General features: G+C 45.6%; 1 protein-coding gene across 2 annotated transcripts in view; it reads left to right on the top strand.

Moving 5' to 3' along the window:
* The window catches only part of FAF1 (Fas associated factor 1), a 154,290-nt gene that overhangs the window by 38,696 nt on the left and 95,966 nt on the right, over positions 1-19,628 (top strand). For both annotated transcript variants that reach the window (XM_073563721.1, XM_073563722.1), the window contains exons 5-7: positions 659-750; positions 3,993-4,084; positions 13,188-13,293. In XM_073563721.1, coding sequence (XP_073419822.1) covers positions 659-750; positions 3,993-4,084; positions 13,188-13,293 — 290 coding nt within the window. The remainder of the gene's footprint in view (positions 1-658; positions 751-3,992; positions 4,085-13,187; positions 13,294-19,628) is intronic.

Genomic DNA, 19,628 nt, shown 5'->3' with positions numbered 1-19,628 from the left:
TTATTCTACCTTTTTCTGAGACCAACCATATCAAAGTTGAGCTGGACCTTTGACGCCTCTATCTGCTGAGAGGAACTTGGGAAAAGATGGATGAAAGATAGAGCTCACTGACAGACTCTCAGTTAACTCATTCTGTAGGCTACAATAGACAGTGGAACACAGGTTGATATTACGAAAGTGATTTTTAGCTCAAAATATACTCATGTAGGTAAAAATAAAAAAAATTTCTTTTAAAAAATTAACATTTTTCTTGGCTGATAAGAGATGATTTTTTTTTTTTTTTTTTGTATATGGGTTGTCTCATTCATTGCAACTCAAATACTACAGCTCCGTAAACAGCGGCCTGCTAGGGCCTTTCATGCATCTGTCGCTGCAGAGAACATTGTATTACATGACTTCCATTCTAGTTAAATGGCCGTGGATGTAAGAGAAGGACGACTCAATCCGGGCAACGTGACAGCTGTTCACACAGAGCGACTCCGGAAGTGGCGTTTAATACATATGTGGAGCAATTGCATTATTTTTTTCTATTTTTGATTGATTTCTTTATGTAATATTTGGTTATGGCTCAAATTACATTTCTTTTTTTTTATTTTTTACAGCTCCAACACAATTTTTTTTTTATTTTAATATATATATTTTTTTTCTTTTTCCCCAGGGGATATAAAACAAATTCTAGAAAATGAGTTTCAGGTTCCTCCATCCAAAATGCTATTAAAAGGCTGGAAATCTGGAGATGTGGAGGACACTGTGAGTATAAATTGCCTTTTGGAATCGTTCACCAATTTCTTCCCTTTTGTTTTTTGTTTTTTTTTTTTGCTAAAATGAAGGTTAATATTAAAGCCTTAAAGTGTCTGGCGCTGAATCTCCAGCAATTGGTTGAAAGCCACATCGGCTCCGTGACGAAAAGTAGGGTCTGATGTGAGATAGCAAGTTATCACTCATCCATACAATATCTTTGGGGAACCCCACCAATTTACGGTAAATATCTGGACTCTGACGTGCCCTTTTAAAAGGAGCGATGGCTGCATTTTAAAGTGGGTTATAAGCGCTGCTGTATTCTTCCGCTCCACTCATTGTCTATGGGACTGCCAGAGATCAGCAATTTCCGTCAGTCCCATAGACAATGAGTGGAGCGGAGGATTGTGTGCAGAGCTCATAGAACACTACAAAATGCTTTTCAAATCAATTCTTCGTTCACAAAATCATAGTTAAAGGGACTGTCCATTTTGGATAATTTACCTCTAGATCGTAAAGTAAATGTAACGCCAAAGCACATTACAAAGTGCCCATTGACATCATTAGGTGATTAATTAAAATCAAAGGACATACGGAAGCCAACTTGCAGCAAAGTTTTGTGCATACGAAGTAAGGAATGTAAGGTCCTGCTCAAGGTATACTATACAGTGTTGTCATTTAGTCCTTAAAGAAAGCATATCTCAAGGCCAGAAGTCCAGTTTTTGCTCTTATTTTATTCCCTCTGTTCTGTTACCCTGAATATTTTTTTTTTTCTTTAAATTGACCATATGGTTCCAGAAATAATGGGATGTGTCTCAGAGTAATTATGCAGAGCAGCCTAAGGACACGCCCCTGAGGATCATAAGAGCCACGCCCCCTTTGTAAATACAATTAAAAATTAGCACTAAATAAAAAGGGCCATATCTGTGGACTTGTATGGCGAATCTATAAGAAAAAGAAGGGATGTTCATCAAAAATGGCAGGAATAAAAATAAGAACAATAGCTGGCCCTTTTTGATCTGGTGACAGGGCATCTTTTCGGACCACTGTTTGCAAATTTACGGCAAAGAATTCCAATTCCTAAGCGAGCACCAATGCATGTGATTGCAGTAAAATTGAACGTCATGTAAAATTATAATTTACGGTAACAAATCTTTTATGACATTTTTTGAAGGACCAACCATAAAAAAAGAAAAACAAGTTAAAGTAAAAAAAAAAAAAAAAAAAAAAAGGCAAAAATAGATGTAAAATAAAATGTATGGTTTAAAGGGGTGTTCTCAAGTTTAAAAGTAATCTCAAATCCTCATGATGGGGGATAACTCTCCAATCACTGGGGGGTCCGACCACTGTGGCCCCACCGGTCCTGAGAATCGGGGAACCCTGGCTAAATTAGGCAGAAGTAACTCCGTTCATTCTTAACGGGAGTGCTGAGTGGATCCATTTAGCAGAGTGGATCTTCAGAGCCCTGGTTCTCGCAGTCGGTGTGGACCCCCAGCAGTTGGAAAGTTATCCCCTATCCTTTGTATAGGAGATAACTCTTACATTTTATAAGCCACACACACACTTAAAGCGAACCCGTCACTTGCCATAAATAAGTAATTTCTTTACTTGGCGTAAATGCCGCTGTTCTTCTGAATCTGGCATTGTTTTTCTTTCAATTTTGTGCCTCCCTTCGTCAGTTATAGTCCCCTCTTCCTTGTATGTAAATCTAGTTTCTTGTTCAAGCCAAATGGGCGTGGCCTTCAAGAAGCCTCCCAGAAAAGAGTTGAGGATCACGCCTGCTTGGCTGAAAAGACTAGATTTCTATCCAGGGAAGTAGGGGGCCATATCTCGGGAACAGAGAGGAGCAGGAACAAGAGAAAACCATCGCCGCATTCAGGAGAACAGTGGCGTTTACACCAGCGAAAAAAAAGAGATTTATGGAAAGTGACCTGTCGTCTTTAAATGTCATCAATCACGTTACTTGATTTCAGAGAGGTCTTTGTTTGGCATTAGCTCTTATCTATATCCTCCTCTTCTGTCACTTTCGTGAATTGGTTAATAAACTCCCTTGAGTTAGTGGCATTTTAGTGCGTGCGGAGGAACAGAGGCGCAGTGTGCAGGCCTATCATTTGAGCGGACAGTCGCACTATTTTTGGAAGGTTCGGGCTTTAAATAGCAGCCGGCTGGTGAATAAAAGCGCTGTTCTCTGCCGGGATACATGCTGTTCCTGAAGGCTTCTCTTCTCTTTGCCCTGAACAGGTCTTAAGTTACCAAAAGAAAGGCAAGCGCTCATCGGGGAAAGGCCCTTGAATACAAAATACATGAGCGGGGGCCCCGGCCCCGTACCGGGGTCCCTCTGAGATCTCCATACACGTGCGATGTGCGGAGTGCACAGAAATCCAGCAACCACCACTTTCACCTCCCATTGACTCACTCTGACAATGAAAGTGCACCCAAGTTGTTATTTCCATTTCGCACTTTTCTGGCTGCTAAATGGGTTAACTAAGAATCAGTCAGTGAGCTCCTTGTCACTGGTCATTTTTTTTTTTTTTTTTTTGCTGCGCTCATCTCAGCTGCCATATTTGGTCATAAACCGGCAAAGAGAAGCTCAATAAGCGGGCGCAAGCAAAATCGTCTCTTTTTAATCCAGAAAAAAACATGATTTTTTTTCATCCTTTTTGTCACCCATCTTTGTTTTGTTTTTTACAGCATGTGGGTTTTACACAATTTAATACATAATAAGCCAAATACTGTTTCCAATGTTAATATTTGAAAGTATCCGTGCAAAATCGCATGCCACAGGGATGGTAACCCAGTATATGGGATCCAATTTTTTGTGCACCCACTGACTTTGATCCATATTTTGGATCAGACTCGCCCATTTTAATGATCTGAAATATGGATCAAAGTAGTGAATGCGGCAATCTTATTTTATTTTTTTGTATACTTGTGTAAAAATGCTCTTGTGAATCTCATCATTGACACGCATTGGTCCTCATACTGTCCATATACAACCTTTTCTACATACAACAGCAAACGGACTGATTGTACTCTCATTTGATGTAGCAGAAATACAGGTAAAAGTTACAAAATCCCTGTCAAAATGAGCTCACTGATTGATCCTCAGTTAACTCATTCTACAGCGCATTAGACATTGCAACACAGAGGCTACAGAAGGCTAATGGTGCCATTATTAGTGAAGCCCAACGGAAAGATCGCCCAATCTAAGTGTTAATTCTTTTTATTGATGTGCAATGATTTTTTATTTACAGACTGTCCTGAGGACTCTTCACTTGCCAAAACACAATGACCTTTACGTCCTGACCCCAGACTTACCGCTTCCATCGATGTCCAGCCAGTCCAGGTAGCGCTTCCGTTCTGCATGCATCCTTATGATAAAGTTTCCCCCTCTGTTTTTGGATATGGCTGAAATCATCTTCACTCAATGAATTTTGATCATTGCACAGCAACTTTGTGTGGTATCCAAGGGCCATAATGCTAAAAAAAAACTCTGCGTGTGCGTCGTATCCAATAGAAATGATCAAAGTGGAGTCAAAATGGTATCAGCTGTGACAGGTAAAATTTCTTTCCAGGCTTCACCTTAATTCGTGCTGTCTATGTGACCTTGTCGGCACATGGCTGAATCCTGACTGTATGCCCTGTGCACACTGTCCGTATTCCGCTCTGTTGCCTGCTCCAGCGAGAGGTCACATGACCATAAGTATGCAATGTTATTACTGGCAGTCTTGTGCTGACTTTTCTTGCTTCTCTCAATGTCTTATTGAGAGAAGCAGAGCGGATGAAAAGCTAAACGGCACCTGACCGCTGCCAGCATTTTGGCAAGTTGGCAACCGGGTGTTACCATTTTTGTTTGTCTTAGAGGTGTGCCCCTCCCAACACTGATTGAACGATGTCAGACTGTGTGTGGGCACATCCTCCAACTTGTTGCGCCCAGTTGTAATTTTTTTTTTTTTAACCACAATGCAAAGTGACTGACAAAAAGTCACCGCTGCTTCATGGGGTTTACACCGACTTTGTTATCCACCGTCTATGCAACATAGCAGATAACTTGCTGATTGTGGGAGTTTAGACCTATGAGACTCCCACCGATTTTGTGGGCAGGTCTCGTTTGAATGGAGTGGTGGTCGAGCATGCACACCTAAACTCCATTAGTTATTGCTGGGGATAGCGGAGTGCGATTGTACACATGCTTGATGGTCGAGCATGCACACCCCCACTCCATTCATTGATTGCTCGAGGTAGTGGAGTGCGATGGTGCATAGCTTTGTGGTCGAGCAATGCACACCTCCACTCCACTCATTGATTGCTGGAGATAACGGAGTGTGGTGGTGCACATGCTTGGTGGTTGATCATGCACAACCCAACTCCATTCATTGATTTCTGTAGATAGGGGAGAACGATGTTGCACATGCTTGGTGGTCGAGCATGCACACCTCCACTCCATTCGCTCTGGATAGCGGAGCGCGGTGGTGCGCCACATGCCTGATCGTCAAGCTCTGCAGATCATTAGGACCCCAGCAATCAATACGTTACCCCCTATTTAATGGTCTAGTGTATAGCTTACAAACCCTTTAAGTGAATGACTTCTCTCAGAAGAGCCGACAGCTCATCAGTACGAGATTTTATTTTTAGGTCCTGATACATTTTGGTTCTATACCTTTGCATTAGTTAAAGTGTGCAAGATGTGAAAGGTCGGCTTTATTTTGTATTTATTGAGGCTTGTTTACCTTATTGTCCTAATATTCTAACAGTATATTGCACAGAACCATAGTATATAAATTTATAATGTGAATATATGCGTTTTATAGATGGTGGTATTTGTCCTGTTCTTAATCCTGCTTTGCACAGAAGAAAAATAATCAATTCACAGTAGATGTGTAAGATGTAGGGTGCTAAATAAAGGGCATCTGAAGGTTTGTTGAGGTTGCAGAAGGTTAATTATCTCCGTCTATAAACGTGTTACAGTTTGTACTTCGGTAAGAACGGTGAGCCTGACTTTGGATGACAGTGTGATCACGCCGTACATACACAAGCTGCAGTGTCTGCGTGTCGGGCAGCAGTAGTACTTGTCAGCCGTGCGGTTTATGCAGAGTTTATTAATCTGTCATCTTCCTTGTAATGTTTTCCTTCATCTCCTCTCAGGCGTTATTCTTTCTGTCTGTAATTAGCTCTTTTCTTGTTATATTGTTTGCTTCACTTACATTTTTATCGCACTTTATTGTTGTGAAACTGCAAAGGTTGTGGATGTCACACGGTCGAAAATAGTATGGTCTATATTAGGGGAAATGTGGGATTACATGGTTATCATTAAAATAATACATTAGAATGTCTAAAAAATCAGATATGTCGGCTACTGGCAAACTTAGAGCCTTTCACTGGAGCCGACATGGCTTATTGCTCCTCATATGTATTTGTCATTGACCTGGCAAGATTTTATATGGTTTCTATTTTTCTACAAAAATCAGACCTAGTTTTTCAGTTTCCCAGACTGAAAGAGGCTTCGGATCTACCATAGCTCTTCAGCCTCATTTGCATATCAATTCAAATGCTAATTTCTCAGTAACGGAGGAATGGACTGGACATGTAAAGGTATTGCTGGACTTGTGTTTTGAAAGAGCTACATGCACATATTAATAGTTTGGGATGTGAAATCCTGCTGACAGATTCCCATTATGTTGTGGACAACCCCTTTAAAGAGGACCTTGTCACTAAGTTTTTCAGATTGAACTGGACACAGGATGTAATAGTGGCTGCAGAGCAGAATATTTTTTTTTTTTTTTTTTTTTTTAATTTGTCCTCTCCATTGCAAAAATATTAGCAATCAAAACATTTGGCACCTAATGATTAAAAAAAATATAAAAGGTATATCTGAGACAGGCATTATTAGTCAGTTTTCACTGGGGGGGGTGTGCACTCTTTCTCCCTGTAGTATTCTGACCAATCGTAAACAGGCAGCAACAGGTGCAGTACAGCAGAGCTGACATCTGCTATGAGAGGAGGAGAGCTGTTTAAATGGTTTGTAATGTGACACAGCTAAACTCAGCTGTGCTGCACAGCTCCCCACACTGACGTATCTTCACATTCCACTCACTAAGAAATCTGAGCTATGGTGTGGGCGTGTTCTTTTTCTGCAGTGTTGCTGCCTTCTTATGATTGGGCATTGTTATACAGGGTGAAGAAGTGCACGCCCCCAGTGAAAACTATCTGATAAAACCTGCTAGGTAAAAAAAAAAAAAAAAAAATACCAGAAATTTGGTATCAAGACCTCTTTAAAGTGAACTGGTCAGTCGATTCATTCTGCTCTGATCATTGGCAGCATGAATAACAGCCTGGCTGCTTACTGTATTTTGTATACTGTATTTTACAGTGCATTTTAATGCTTTATTTCCTCTGTGGAGGCTGCGGACTAATTACAAATAAGTGATGGGGTTTCCATACAGATTACTGCTGATCACTGGGAGAATTCCCACAGCTTGTATAAAAAAAAAAAAAAAAAAAAAAAAGCCTTCTACCAAAAAACAAGATTTAGATATTCTTAAAATCTGCCAATCTGAATGACTGTATCGGAAAGTAATCTCTTCAGACACCACCAGGGGGAGCACTTTATTAAAGATACAAGCACTAGATGAGCACGTGTGTCCTATACAGATGAGGCGGCTTCATCCTTGGGCGCAATGCTACGTATGATCTGTATTTATACTGCACATACACTGGACAAACATGGTATTAAAACCGCCTGCCTAATATTTTGTAGATTTCCCTTGTGCTAGTGCAAAAGCTCTGCCCCAACCAAGGCCCGGCCTCCTCTGAATGTGCCCAGCGGCATTTGCCACCCAGGTAATGGCTCTTTTAAAGAGAACTTGTAATTAGATTCATGCTGCCCAAACCACAGGCAGCAGAAATCGGGGCCTGGCTGAGCGATTGTAGCCAGATATGTTTCACTCTGAATTGCCCCGGGTGTCAGAGAAAACATAGTTTGAAAAGCCGTCTGGGGGCTTTAGGGAGAGACCTGATCGGTCCGGTGCTCTCCCCCCAACCCCGGCCATTTTCTTCTTCCTTGACTCCAGCTGATTGACAGGTCTCTGGCTATGTACAAACATGGACAATCAACTGGAGCGGTGTGGGGAGAAGTCATCTGGATGCGGCGCCGGACAAGTCTCCTCACACTCTATAATCCCCCATTGGCCCTTCAGACTGTTTTCTCTGACACACCGGAGCATTTCAGAGAAAAAAAAAATTACATATTGTGATTACAGGCAGCCAGGTTGTCATTTGTGCTGCGTCTGATTATGGAAGCATGAATCGAGTGACGAGACCAAATGCATCATGTTGAACTGGATGCGTGACGTCATTGTGGCTACAGAACGGAATAAAGCGTTTTATTTTTATTTTGCCTTTCTGTAATGGAGATGTATTAGCCATCAGCGTTTGTTCGCTAATGAATTCATTTTATTGGATGATATCAGACAGCTTTCACTATTGGCGTTTACTTCTCCCTGTATGACATTGACCAATTATAAACAGGCGGCAACAATGAAAGGAAAGAACAGGCCCCACCATACTCCTCCTCCTCTGTCGTTTTCTGTTGTCGCCATCCTCCCCAGCGTCACTGCCCATCGTTGTCGCCATCCTCCCCAGCGTCACTGCCCATCGTTGTCGCCATCCTCCCCAGCGTCACTGCCCATCGTTGTCGCCATTCTCCCCAGCGTCACTGTCCGTTGTTGTCGCCATCCTTTCCAGCGTCACTGCCTGTTATTGTCATTGTCTTCCCCTGTGCTGGTGCCTGCTGCCCGTTATCGTTGTCCTCCTCCCACGCGCCGGTGCCTGCCACTTGTAGTCTTCCTGCTCCCTGGCACAGGTGCCTGCTGCACGTCGTCCTCCTCCTCCCTCGCACAGGTGCCTGCTGTCTGTCATCGTCGTCCTCCCCGCGCCTAGGCCTGCAGCTTGTCGTAGTCATCCTCCTCCCCCGTGCCGGGGCCTGCAGCTTGTGTTCGTCTTCCTCCTCCACGCCGGGGCCTGCAGCTTGTCGTAGTCGTCGTCCTCCCCCTGTGCCGGGGCCTGCAGCATGTCGTCGGCGTCCTTCTCCCCCCTCGCCGGTGCCTGCTGCCCATTGTCCTTCCCGCTCAGGGGCCTGCGTCTTGTCGTCGTTCTCCTGCCCCTCGCCCGTGCTTGCTGCCCGTCGTCGTTGTCGTCGTCCTCCCCCGCTCAGGTGCCTGCTGCCTGTTGTTGTCGTCCTCCTCCTCCCCCCCCGCTCAGGTGCCTGCTGACCATGGTCGTCCTCCTCCTCCCCCACTCAGGTGCCTGCTGACCGTCGTCGTTCTCCTCCCCCGCTCAGGTGCCTGCTGCCCGTTGTCGTCCTCCTCCTCCGCGCTCAGGTGCCTGATGCCCGTCCTCGTCCTCCTTCCCGCTCAGGTGCCTGATGCCTGACATTCTCCTCCCCGCTCAGGTGCCTGAGGCCTGTCGTCGTCATCATCCTCCTCCTCCTCCCCGCTCAGGTGCCTGATGCCCGTCGTCGTCCTCCTCCTCCTCGCTCAGGTGCCTGATGCCTGACATTCTCCTCCCCGCTCAGGTGCCTGCATCTTGTCATTGTCCTCCCCACTCAGGTGCCTGATGCCTGACGTTCTCCTCCCCGCTCAGGTGCCTGATGCCTGACGTTCTCCTCCCCGCTCAGGTGCCTGATGCCTGACGTTCTCCTCCCCGCTCAGGTGCCTGATGCCTGACGTTCTCCTCCCCGCTCAGGTGCCTGATGCCTGACATTCTCCTCCCCGCTCAGGTGCCTGATGCCTGACATTCTCCTCCCCGCTCAGGTGCCTGATGCCTGACATTCTCCTCCCCGCTCAGGTGCCTGCATCTTGTCATTGTCCTCCCCGCTCAGGTGCCTGATGCCTGACATTCTCCTCCCCGCTCAGGTGCCTGATGCCTGACATTCTCCTCCCCGCTCAGGTACCTGATGCCTGACGTTCTCCTCCCCGCTCAGGTGCCTGATGCCTGACATTCTCCTCCCCGCTCAGGTGCCTGCATCTTGTCATTGTCCTCCCCGCTCAGGTGCCTGATGCCTGACATTCTCCTCCCCGCTCAGGTGCCTGATGCCTGACATTCTCCTCCCCGCTCAGGTGCCTGATGCCTGACATTCTCCTCCCCGCTCAGGTGCCTGATGCCTGACATTCTCCTCCCCGCTCAGGTGCCTGATGCCTGACGTTCTCCTTCTCGCTCAGGTGCCTGCATCTTGTCATTGTCCTCTTCCCCCTCGCCGGTGCCTGCTGCCCATCGTGCTCCCCACACAGGTGCCTGCCGCCCATCCTCCTTGCCTGTGCCAGCATCTTTCCATTAAATTGCTGCAGTATAATTTGAGTAGTAGTCCTCGTCCCATTCCATCATTGGGATTAGTGCCCCGTATTTGCTTTCCATCCATAAGTCGGGGCTGGCGTGCGTCCGTGCTGCACAGACTGGGGATATTTGCATACTTTCCAGGTTTTTAAGTGGCGTCTGTTTGCAGCAAATGTGAAATCTCCGGCAGCATTAGCTACAACAAACATTACATCTACATACTGATTTCTTATTTTGTGTTAATGTAAATAAGCTGTAATTACTGTAAATGTGATCTGTAGCTGACATGAGCCGGTATAAATCTGCAAGCTTAAAATCGCCAGATTTAATTGACGGGTTTGGCTGTGTTTAGTTTTAAATCCCATGGCACTTCTATAAGAAAATAAAAAGCGAGCAATCGCGCGGCTCGTTGCAGATGAGACATGCAGCCAGCGATTCCAGTGTTTATGTGGAAACCAATTTTTTTTTTTTTTTAAGCTAAAAATCCTTTGAAAAGGTTAAAGGGAAATGAAGCCTAAATTATAAGTATTTCCTGCAAATAGAGGTTCACAAATCATGTACGCGTCCTAAATAGATTTATGACAGCCATTAATTAGAGGTGAACCCATTCTCGCATTATAGAAAATTGCATAAACGGCATTTTCTTAGCTATAATCCTATTATCACGGCTCCTGCTCCTCGGGGGAGTAATAGAAAAGCAAAGAGGCTGCTAGGAAGAATGCAGGCTGTCATTAGTGGTGGTCTGTATCCTGCTGACGGTCTCGGCATTCTGCAGATTTTCTTTTTTTTTTTTTTTGCTTCACCATGATGCTAAGCACAATTTTCTGTAAAAAAGTGCCTCCTGCTTTTTTCAGTTTTCTCCAATGAGTTAATACCCATTTTTTTAAAAAAACCATTTTATATAATGCAGAATGGTTGCGTTAAAAACAAAAACAAAAAAAAACACACAAAATAACTTGTGTACAGCTATACCGAGGGAAGGATTGAGAAGTTAGGGGGCTCATCATGCAGTGATTTAAAAACAATAAAAAATAAAGAGTAAAACCTTTTGGCTTTGTCCTTGCCTATTGAAACTAAACTTTTTATTTCCCATAAATGTAATTTTTTTCCCCATGGTGTAAATGCCGTCCTTCTCCTGTATTTGGCATTGTGTTTCTTTTGAACCAGCTCCTCTCCTTTCCTGAGATATAGCCCTCCTTTTGCTATTTGTAAACCTGGTCTTTTTAAAGGGGTTGTCCAGCCTTAGAGTGACTGTAGACTTGTACCTGATGTGACTGCAGACTTGTGACTCCTCACATGGCGCATACTGTGAGGATTCTCCGGCATTGGGCGCGTGTCAGCAAGTATGCGATTTGCTTACATGCGGTCACACACCAACTAGTTGATCGCGGCCTCTCTCAGTGTTGGCGTATTGAGCGAGTGCGGACAAGTCTAGTCGAAGTGTGGCCGGACTTACGCAAATCACATGACCAGGCACCTGAGAATCCTGACAGCGTGAAGTCATTTAGTGACTGTAGACTTGTAGCCCAACTATTGTCTTTGGGTGACTTCTTGAAGGCAACACCCAGTTGGCTAAACAGACTAGATTCACATACGGTAAAGAGGAGGCGATATCTCGGGAACAAAAGAGCGAAAACGTCAGATTTAGGAAAACATCACAATTTATGCCAGGTAAAAAAAAATAACAAAACATATTTATGGCAAATGACAAATCCTCTTTAAAACCAAAATCATTTTTTTGCCTTATTTTTGATTTTTTCTTTAAATTGTATATTCCCCCTTTTACCCTTTTATTAGTGGGGCGACTATTTTGCCTGAGCTGTTGTTTGCTTTTGTGAATTTGCAAAAGTCAAATGGAACCTGTAGACTGGAGATGACACTTCTATGTGGCAGTGTTGTGGGCATGCTCTGTGACCTGTGCAGAGGTCATTGTGCAGGGAGGGAGTGAGTGTGAGATGTGACCATCGCCTTTTGTTATAGGTGGATCCTGACTGTGAGGGAAACATCTCGGGGAACTGCAAAATTTCAGGATTTTTTTTTTTCCTTCAATATATAGTAGCTGCAGTACTTATCTGTAATCAAATGTAGTAATACATGGCGGCTATTAAAGTAAATGATTTTCCATGCGATACATGAGCGTCTTGAGTCTGCTAGAGGGGAACCATCCTCAGTGCTGACAGTCATATGAACGCTGCTGGCTTCCTGACCAGAGATGAGCGAATACGTCCACTGGACCCGGTAGTTTATGGCCACGGGACGCGGATCCCTTCAAATCACCTCCTACCTGTTGACATCCAACACTCCTCCTCTTAGAGTCATGCCGCAACGATGATGTCCTCACTCCAGGCCGGCGCAGATGCCGTCAGGGAGGAGACTGTTTTCAGTGGTCCAGTGATTGTAGAATACTAACCAGGGTCCTACAAATCGATTCGTTCACCTCTATTAATGACCCAACATTTTGTAAAATTGATAAAATTTATCAAAGAGTTTTTGTTTTATTTATTGATCTGAGAAGAATAAACCATTTTTGGTGATAGACAATTGGACGTTGTGCCGGGTGGAACTTCTCTTTTGTATAGTCCAAGTATGGCGTCCATCGCTGAAGAAATAGACCAAGTCTTGGGTCCAAAACCCCCCAAAAAGCCACGTTTTTTTTTTTTCCCCGTATCTCCATATTGGAATGTCGTATGGAGAGACTGATGCTTGATGTAGTGTGAGAGATGGCTGCTAGACATTGGATTATGTCGTACATATGTGTCGGCGCATTACCGGAGACGAACGCTACTAGAGGCTCCACCTCGTCCTTTGGGTGCTGACATCGCGATGTGTATTTTCGCACTTCTTGGTGGGTTTGTGTGGTCCTGGACCCAGCGGAGACGCTGCTTGTACGAGTTTAGCTAATTAGATGTAGTAATGATGTCTGTGTTAGCTATGTGTCTGTGAAGTCGCAGGCTCACAGGACGCGTCGTCTACGTTTGGTCAGTACAGTAGCAGCTCCGTGGTTGGGGGGTAAGGTTCGCCCAGGCTTGCCTGAGTGGCAGTCCTGGGACGAGCGCTCCCGGTCGAGCACGCCACTACTTGTCTTCTCTGACTCCCCGTCTCTATTTCTGTTCCCTCAGCGCTCAACAGGAGTCATTAAATCAGAACTATATGCTGATCATCACTCACCGCGAGGTCAAGAGGGAATACAACCTGCAATTCTCCGGGAACTGCACCATACAGGAGGTGAGAGAGACGCGAGCAATAACAGTGATCACTTTTCTTCTAAAATGATCTCGATCTTGCCAAATAACACAAATCCGTCACTAGGACGCGCTTCTGAATGGATTCTATGTGTTTCCGCACCTAAGGCTCAAATGTGGAAATATCAACATGTCACAGGTGATAAAAGAAAATGGAGCTGTCACAGATGATAAACCAAACTTCTGTAAACACTCGAGCGTTTTATAGCTTTCTGATGTCCTCTAGGACAGTTTTATCTTGTAGAAGGAGATCTCTAAGAGATCAAAAAGTCTCCAATTTTAATATTGATTGATCAAAACAAACTTGACACCCCTACCTCATCAACTATAGTCCAAATAATTGAGATTGGCTCTGTGTTGGCTGGATCCATTACTACACCTGATCTCTTTTGCGCCTTGTGTACTAGTAAAAGTGTGTGTGGCATAACTTTATTGAAAGTTATGTTTTTGTTTTGTTTTTGTTTTTTTTTTACAGGGGTTGGCCATTTTACCATTTATTTTTTTTTTAACTGCAATTTAAAATGAACTTGTCAGTAGATTTAATTAAGAGAGCAGAATATTCTAAGGCCAGAGACTCTGATTTCAGGGATGTGTCACTTAACCGTCAGCTTGCTGTAGTTTCAGTGCTCTCAGTGTTTTATTAGCAGGAGATTATCACTGCAGGACAAGGTGTCGGATGCCAGACAGTCAAACTAATCTGCTTGACCCCGCCTCCACCACTGATTGGCAGCTTGCGGACAGTGGTTTTAGGAAACTGCAAATCAAGGGAGTGGGTGTGGTTTTACACACCTCAGCATTCAGAGCACTGCTACATCTACAGCAGAGAAAACTGGGTTTCTATCAAAACTACAGCAAGCAGCCCAGTAAGGAACCCATTGCTGGAATCAGGGTCTCTGCCCATAGATCTTACTGTTCTCAGATTCCAAAGCAACAACCTGCTGACATTACCTTTAAACCCTTTAATAAACTTTAGTTGTTACAGGTTATTTTTCCTCTGAGAAGTTCCACTCCTTATTTTGCACAGTCTTCTCCCCCATCTGCTCGTACTTTTAGTCTTCAACATGGACGCTGTTGCATGGGCATATGACCAGACTAAGCCATCGCCAAACTCCATTAAAGAGTAATTACAGTTTGGAAATATTTTTTAGATTCTTTTTTAAATTCTCTGCACATCAGTATGGAGGGATAGAGGCGGGCCGAGGTATGTCTGGGTCCCGACTCCTGATGCTCGCACAGATCACTCAGAAATGCGCAGCTGCGGAAGAAGCACACATCTCCTGCCTGAGCACGTGTGCAGAGCAGAGGTTGGATTCACTAGGAAGTCAGAGACTTGCCATTAAATCCGTTCTGGACGTGTTCTCAGACAGGAGTTGTGCTCTTCTGCCTCCAGAGCTGCCTACTTCTGAGTGGTCTTCTGGAGTCATCCGTGGGAGCCCATCCTTCTGCAGGGAGTTTAAGGATATATTATTTCAATTTTTCTCATAGTTTAGTTGCTCTTTAAATGGACTGTGTCAGCACAAAATGACTGTTCAAACCAAGCACAAGCGCCAAGTGCACCCTAGGTGTGGCCAAGCAGTTCACAGCACCTTCCCACCCTACTTGTTTTCCATATATCTCTGACCTTCTCTGCCTCTATAAAGCTGGTGCTGTCAATCCAAGAAGACAAAGTGGAGACAGGGGGAATACAAGTAGGTGGGAAGAGCGCTTAAATGTTTGGCCAAGGCTGCACGGCTCGCCTCTGCTGGGTTTTAACAGTCGTTCTTTGCAGACAGTCCTTTCAATAACAGAACATGCAGCATGATCTAATGCATGCGCATTGTTGTGTAGCGACGTCTTCTGGTGGATGCGCCGTTCACATGGCCAGGTGTCCTTTCTTTTCATTTACATGCAGTCCCTATGCCTGATGCAGGTCTGCGTTATAAGACCGAAACCTCAGTTTGTATTTTGGATTTCTACAATTAAAACGTTTTCAGCATTACTGTTCGGAGTGCCAGTTCTTTTTAGGATAGACGGGTGTTCGCCAGCAATCATGGTAAGGGCCTGAGCGCCATGCTGGTGGGTGAAGACTGCCAAGTCGGAGAGCGTCATTGCTCAGAGCAGACCATTTGCTCTGAATCGGTCATTAATATTTATTAGTAAGCAGTTAATTTGGCAAAATCGTGATAAAATGAGCAAACCCACACAAGAGACCTGTCGGCGGCGCTTTATTTTGGCAGATGGCTATCTTTCCTGATATCCCATCACACATGAGTGCTCAGATCGGCTCATCTTCACTGACCTCAAAAGGATCAATCATAGAAATTCCAGCTGCCCCATCCTTTCCTCCCAAACACTGGTGGACACAGACAGCAGAGGGCCCTGATAAAAGAGCAATATATGGGTCTCTGCAGTCCAATAACTCCTAGGGCACATTCCCACCTCCTTTGGAGGTAGTATAGGCCCCCTGACCTCTTAGGCCGCCCGTGTGGCTGCACAGGTGACATCAATGATATGTCCACCCTGCAAACAAATATGGGAATGGATCTGGTGTCGGCTTCACTTTGCTGCTGCTGGGTAGATATGGCTGAAAATGTACTAACCTGATACTTGTAGATAATCTTTATACCCAACATGAAGAAATAGAAAATGTGGTGTATTAATCCGAAAATTGATTCCACATTTTTGTTTTTCAGTCCAAAGAACGGTTCTTACTACTATCTTAATGTTATTGTATTGAAATGGTCCCATTTAGAGATGAACGTATCACAATGTGCAACCACTGTCCAGGTCAGTGCTCTATGGTCGTTGGCTGGAGCTGCCTGAGTTTCCTGAGCTTTCCAGGTTGCGCGTCGTTTGATTCTCCGGTCTGGCGTGATGTCATCGGTGTGGCGCATAGGTGACCTCTTGGCAGCCTGACTAATCGTAAGCCGAGTCCGGGATCCTGAAGAGTAAAGAAATTGGCTCAGCTCTTTCCCATCGCCAGAGAGTACTGATCTGGACCGGAGTTGTGCAAAGCAATCGGCACATCTTGATTCCCTGTACTTTCAGACATCTTGGTCTCTTTTGACAATGTGATAAAGTGATTTAGCTACAGTAAGTGGCGGCAGGTCTTTAGCTACCGGAAGTGGCGGCAGGTCTTCAGCTATAGGAAGTGGCGGCAGGTCTTCAGCTATAGGAAGTGGTGGCGGGTCTTCAGCTACAGGAAGTGGCGCCGGGTCTTCAGCTACAGGAAGTGGCGCCGGGACTTCAGCTACAGGAAGTGGCGGCAGGTCTTCAGCTATAGGAAGTGGCGGCGGGTCTTCAGCTACAGGAAGTGGCAGGGGGTCTTCAGCTACAGGAAGTGGCGGCAGGTCTTCAGCTATAGGAAGTGGTGGCAGGTCTTCAGCTACAGGAAGTGGCGGCAGGTCTTCAGCTATAGGAAGTGGTGGCGGGTCTTCAGCTACAGGAAGTGGCAGTGGGTCTTCAGCTACAGGAAGTGGCGGCAGGTCTTCAGCTACAGGAAGTGGCGGCAGGTCTTCAGCTGTAGGAAGTGGCGGCGGGTCTTCAGCTACAGGAAGTGGCAGTGGGTCTTCAGCTACAGGAAGTGGCGGCAGGTCTTCAGCTATAGGAAGTGGTGGCGGGTCTTCAGCTACAGGAAGTGGCGGCAGGTCTTCAGCTATAGGAAGTGGTGGCGGGTCTTCAGCTACAGGAAGTGGCAGTAGGTCTTCAGCTACAGGAAGTGGTAGTGGGTCTTCAGCTACAGGAAGTGGCGGTTGCTCTTCAGCTACAGGAAGTGGCGGCGGCTCTTCAGCTACAGGAAGTGGCGGCGGCTCTTCAGCTACAGGAAGTGGCGGCGGCTCTTCAGCTACAGGAAGTGGCGGCGGCTCTTCAGCTACAGGAAGTGGCGGCGGCTCTTCAGCTACAGGAAGTGGCGGCGGCTCTTCAGCTACAGGAAGTGGCGGCGGCTCTTCAGCTACAGGAAGTGGCGGCGGCTCTTCAGCTACAGGAAGTGGCGGCGGCTCTTCAGCTACAGGAAGTGGCGGCGGCTCTTCAGCTACAGGAAGTGGCGGCGGCTCTTCAGCTACAGGAAGTGGCGGCGGCTCTTCAGCTACAGGAAGTGGCGGCGGCTCTTCAGCTACAGGAAGTGGCGGCGGCTCTTCAGCTACAGGAAGTGGCGGCGGCTCTTCAGCTACAGGAAGTGGCGGCGGGTCTTTAGCTACAGGAAGTGGCGGCGGGTCTTCAGCTACAGGAAGTGGCGGCGGGTCTTTAGCTACTGGAAGTGGCGGCGGGTCTTTAGCTACAGGAAGTGGCGGCGGGTCTTTAGCTACAGGAAGTGGCGGCGGGTCTTTAGCTACTGGAAGTGGCGGCGGGTCTTTAGCTACTGGAAGTGGCGGCGGGTCTTTAGCTACTGGAAGTGGCGGCGGGTCTTTAGCTACTGGAAGTGGCGGCGGGTCTTTAGCTACTGGAAGTGGCGGCGGGTCTTTAGCTACTGGAAGTGGCGGCGGGTCTTTAGCTACTGGAAGTGGCGGCGGGTCTTTAGCTACTGGAAGTGGCGGCAGGTCTTTAGCTACTGGTAGAGGCGGCGGCTCTCTAGCTACTGGTAGTGAGAGGCGAGGTTTCACCTCTCCACAGGAAGTGTAAAAGGAAGTCTGTTTCTCTATGGGAAATGATGGTGAGTCTTCTTTTTACAGTAGGTTGCGCTTTCTTTTTGCTCTTGCTCTTCTGTCTGTCATACTACATACAGGCTTAACAGAGAGGATAGGTAGGCTTTCAGTTTGGATTAGGTTAAAGGGAATCTGTCACCACATTTGTGGCCTCTGAGATGCGGCCACCGCCATTAGGGGCTTATCTACAGCATTCTGTAATGCTGTAGATAAGCCCCGATGTAACCTGAAAGATAAGAAAAACAAGTTATATTATACTCACCCAGGGGGTCCGGTCCGGCACCTCCCATGTTCTAGCGATGACGTCCTCCTTCTTACTACTGCCGTGGCTTCTGCGCAGGCGTACTTCTCTGTCCTGTTGAGGGCAGAGTAAAGTACTGCAGTGCGCAGGTGCCGGACCTCTCTGACCTTTCCCGATGCCTGCGCACTGCAGTGCTCAACAGGGCAGATGAAGTACGCCTGCACAGGAGCCGCGGCAGAAGTAAGAAGGAGGACGGCATTGTATGAAGATGGGAGGCATTGGACCGGACCGCGACACCCGTCAGACCGGATCGGACCCCCCGGTGAGTATAATCTAACTTGTTTTTCTTATCTTTCAGGTTACATCGTGGGCTTATCTACAGCATTACAGAATGCTGTAGATAAGCCCTGATGGCGTTGGCTGCAGCTCATAGCACAAAAATGAGGTGACAGATTCCCTTTAACCATTGGACAATGGCAGGAGAAGGGAAGGAAGTTCTCAAACCTATAATGCTGGTAGAATGCTGAAGAGCTCAAATAGAGTGCCTAGCCATGTATATATAGCACGGGCCTTCCAGTGTTTCCTGCCTGTAGTGCAGATGGATGGTTATTAGGGATCCAGTGTATCTCTTAGTAGTCATGTGTCGCCTACACTTCTCTGGCTTCTTGTAATTTTGTAATTCATTTCTATTGAGAGAAGCTGAATGCATCCAGTCGCACGCTGTCACGATTCGGCAGTCTGCAGTAACATATAATGACTGCACACTTTTGCTCCCAGGCTTGGGTAGCCCCGGGCTACAGAAAAGTCAGGTGCTTTGCTACTTCATTATTCAACCTCCTCTTCCATAGCCACAGGACAGTACCATAGATAGCCCAAATAATTTTGATTGCTGTTTTTTTTCCTATTATTGCTAGGATTGGTTTTATTTTATATGCCAGTTTCTGAATCATCTCTTTCCTTTTAGTTACTCGTTGTTTAGTTACTTAGTCGTAGCTCCGAAATGTTACATCTGCAATACTGACTTCATCCACCAGAGGGCAACATTCGACATTGTTTTACAGCTCCAGCCCCGGCCCATTCTGCAACTCCAAATTAGCTTGTGAAATACAAACAGAGCGAAGTATAATGACCGGGTTATTGTTTGATCAGGAGATAATTGGCACATTGCTGGAAGGAGACTTAATTTCACCATCTTAAATTAAACAATGAGATTTAAAAAGATATAAAATATTCATTAATGTTTAGTGATTATAATATAGAGGCACATATTTATTCTGCCATTATTACTGTTTCGACGGGGAAAATACTGCAAATATATCAAAAATGGAGTTGGCCATTCTGACAAGTTGAAATGTTTAAGCAGTGTTACTGCAATCTACTCACACATGATATGCTATGCAGAAAGATTCAAAATGACTACATCAATTATTAAAAAGTGAAATTAATATTCTATAA

This window comes from Dendrobates tinctorius, unplaced genomic scaffold (assembly GCF_039654945.1).
Source record: "Dendrobates tinctorius isolate UK_male_01 unplaced genomic scaffold, ASM3965494v1 ptg000396l, whole genome shotgun sequence".
In the NCBI taxonomy this organism is placed as follows: Eukaryota; Metazoa; Chordata; class Amphibia; order Anura; family Dendrobatidae; genus Dendrobates; species Dendrobates tinctorius.
Note: the sequence above shows the minus strand (reverse complement) of the source record. Positions and strands in the feature narration are given on the sequence as shown.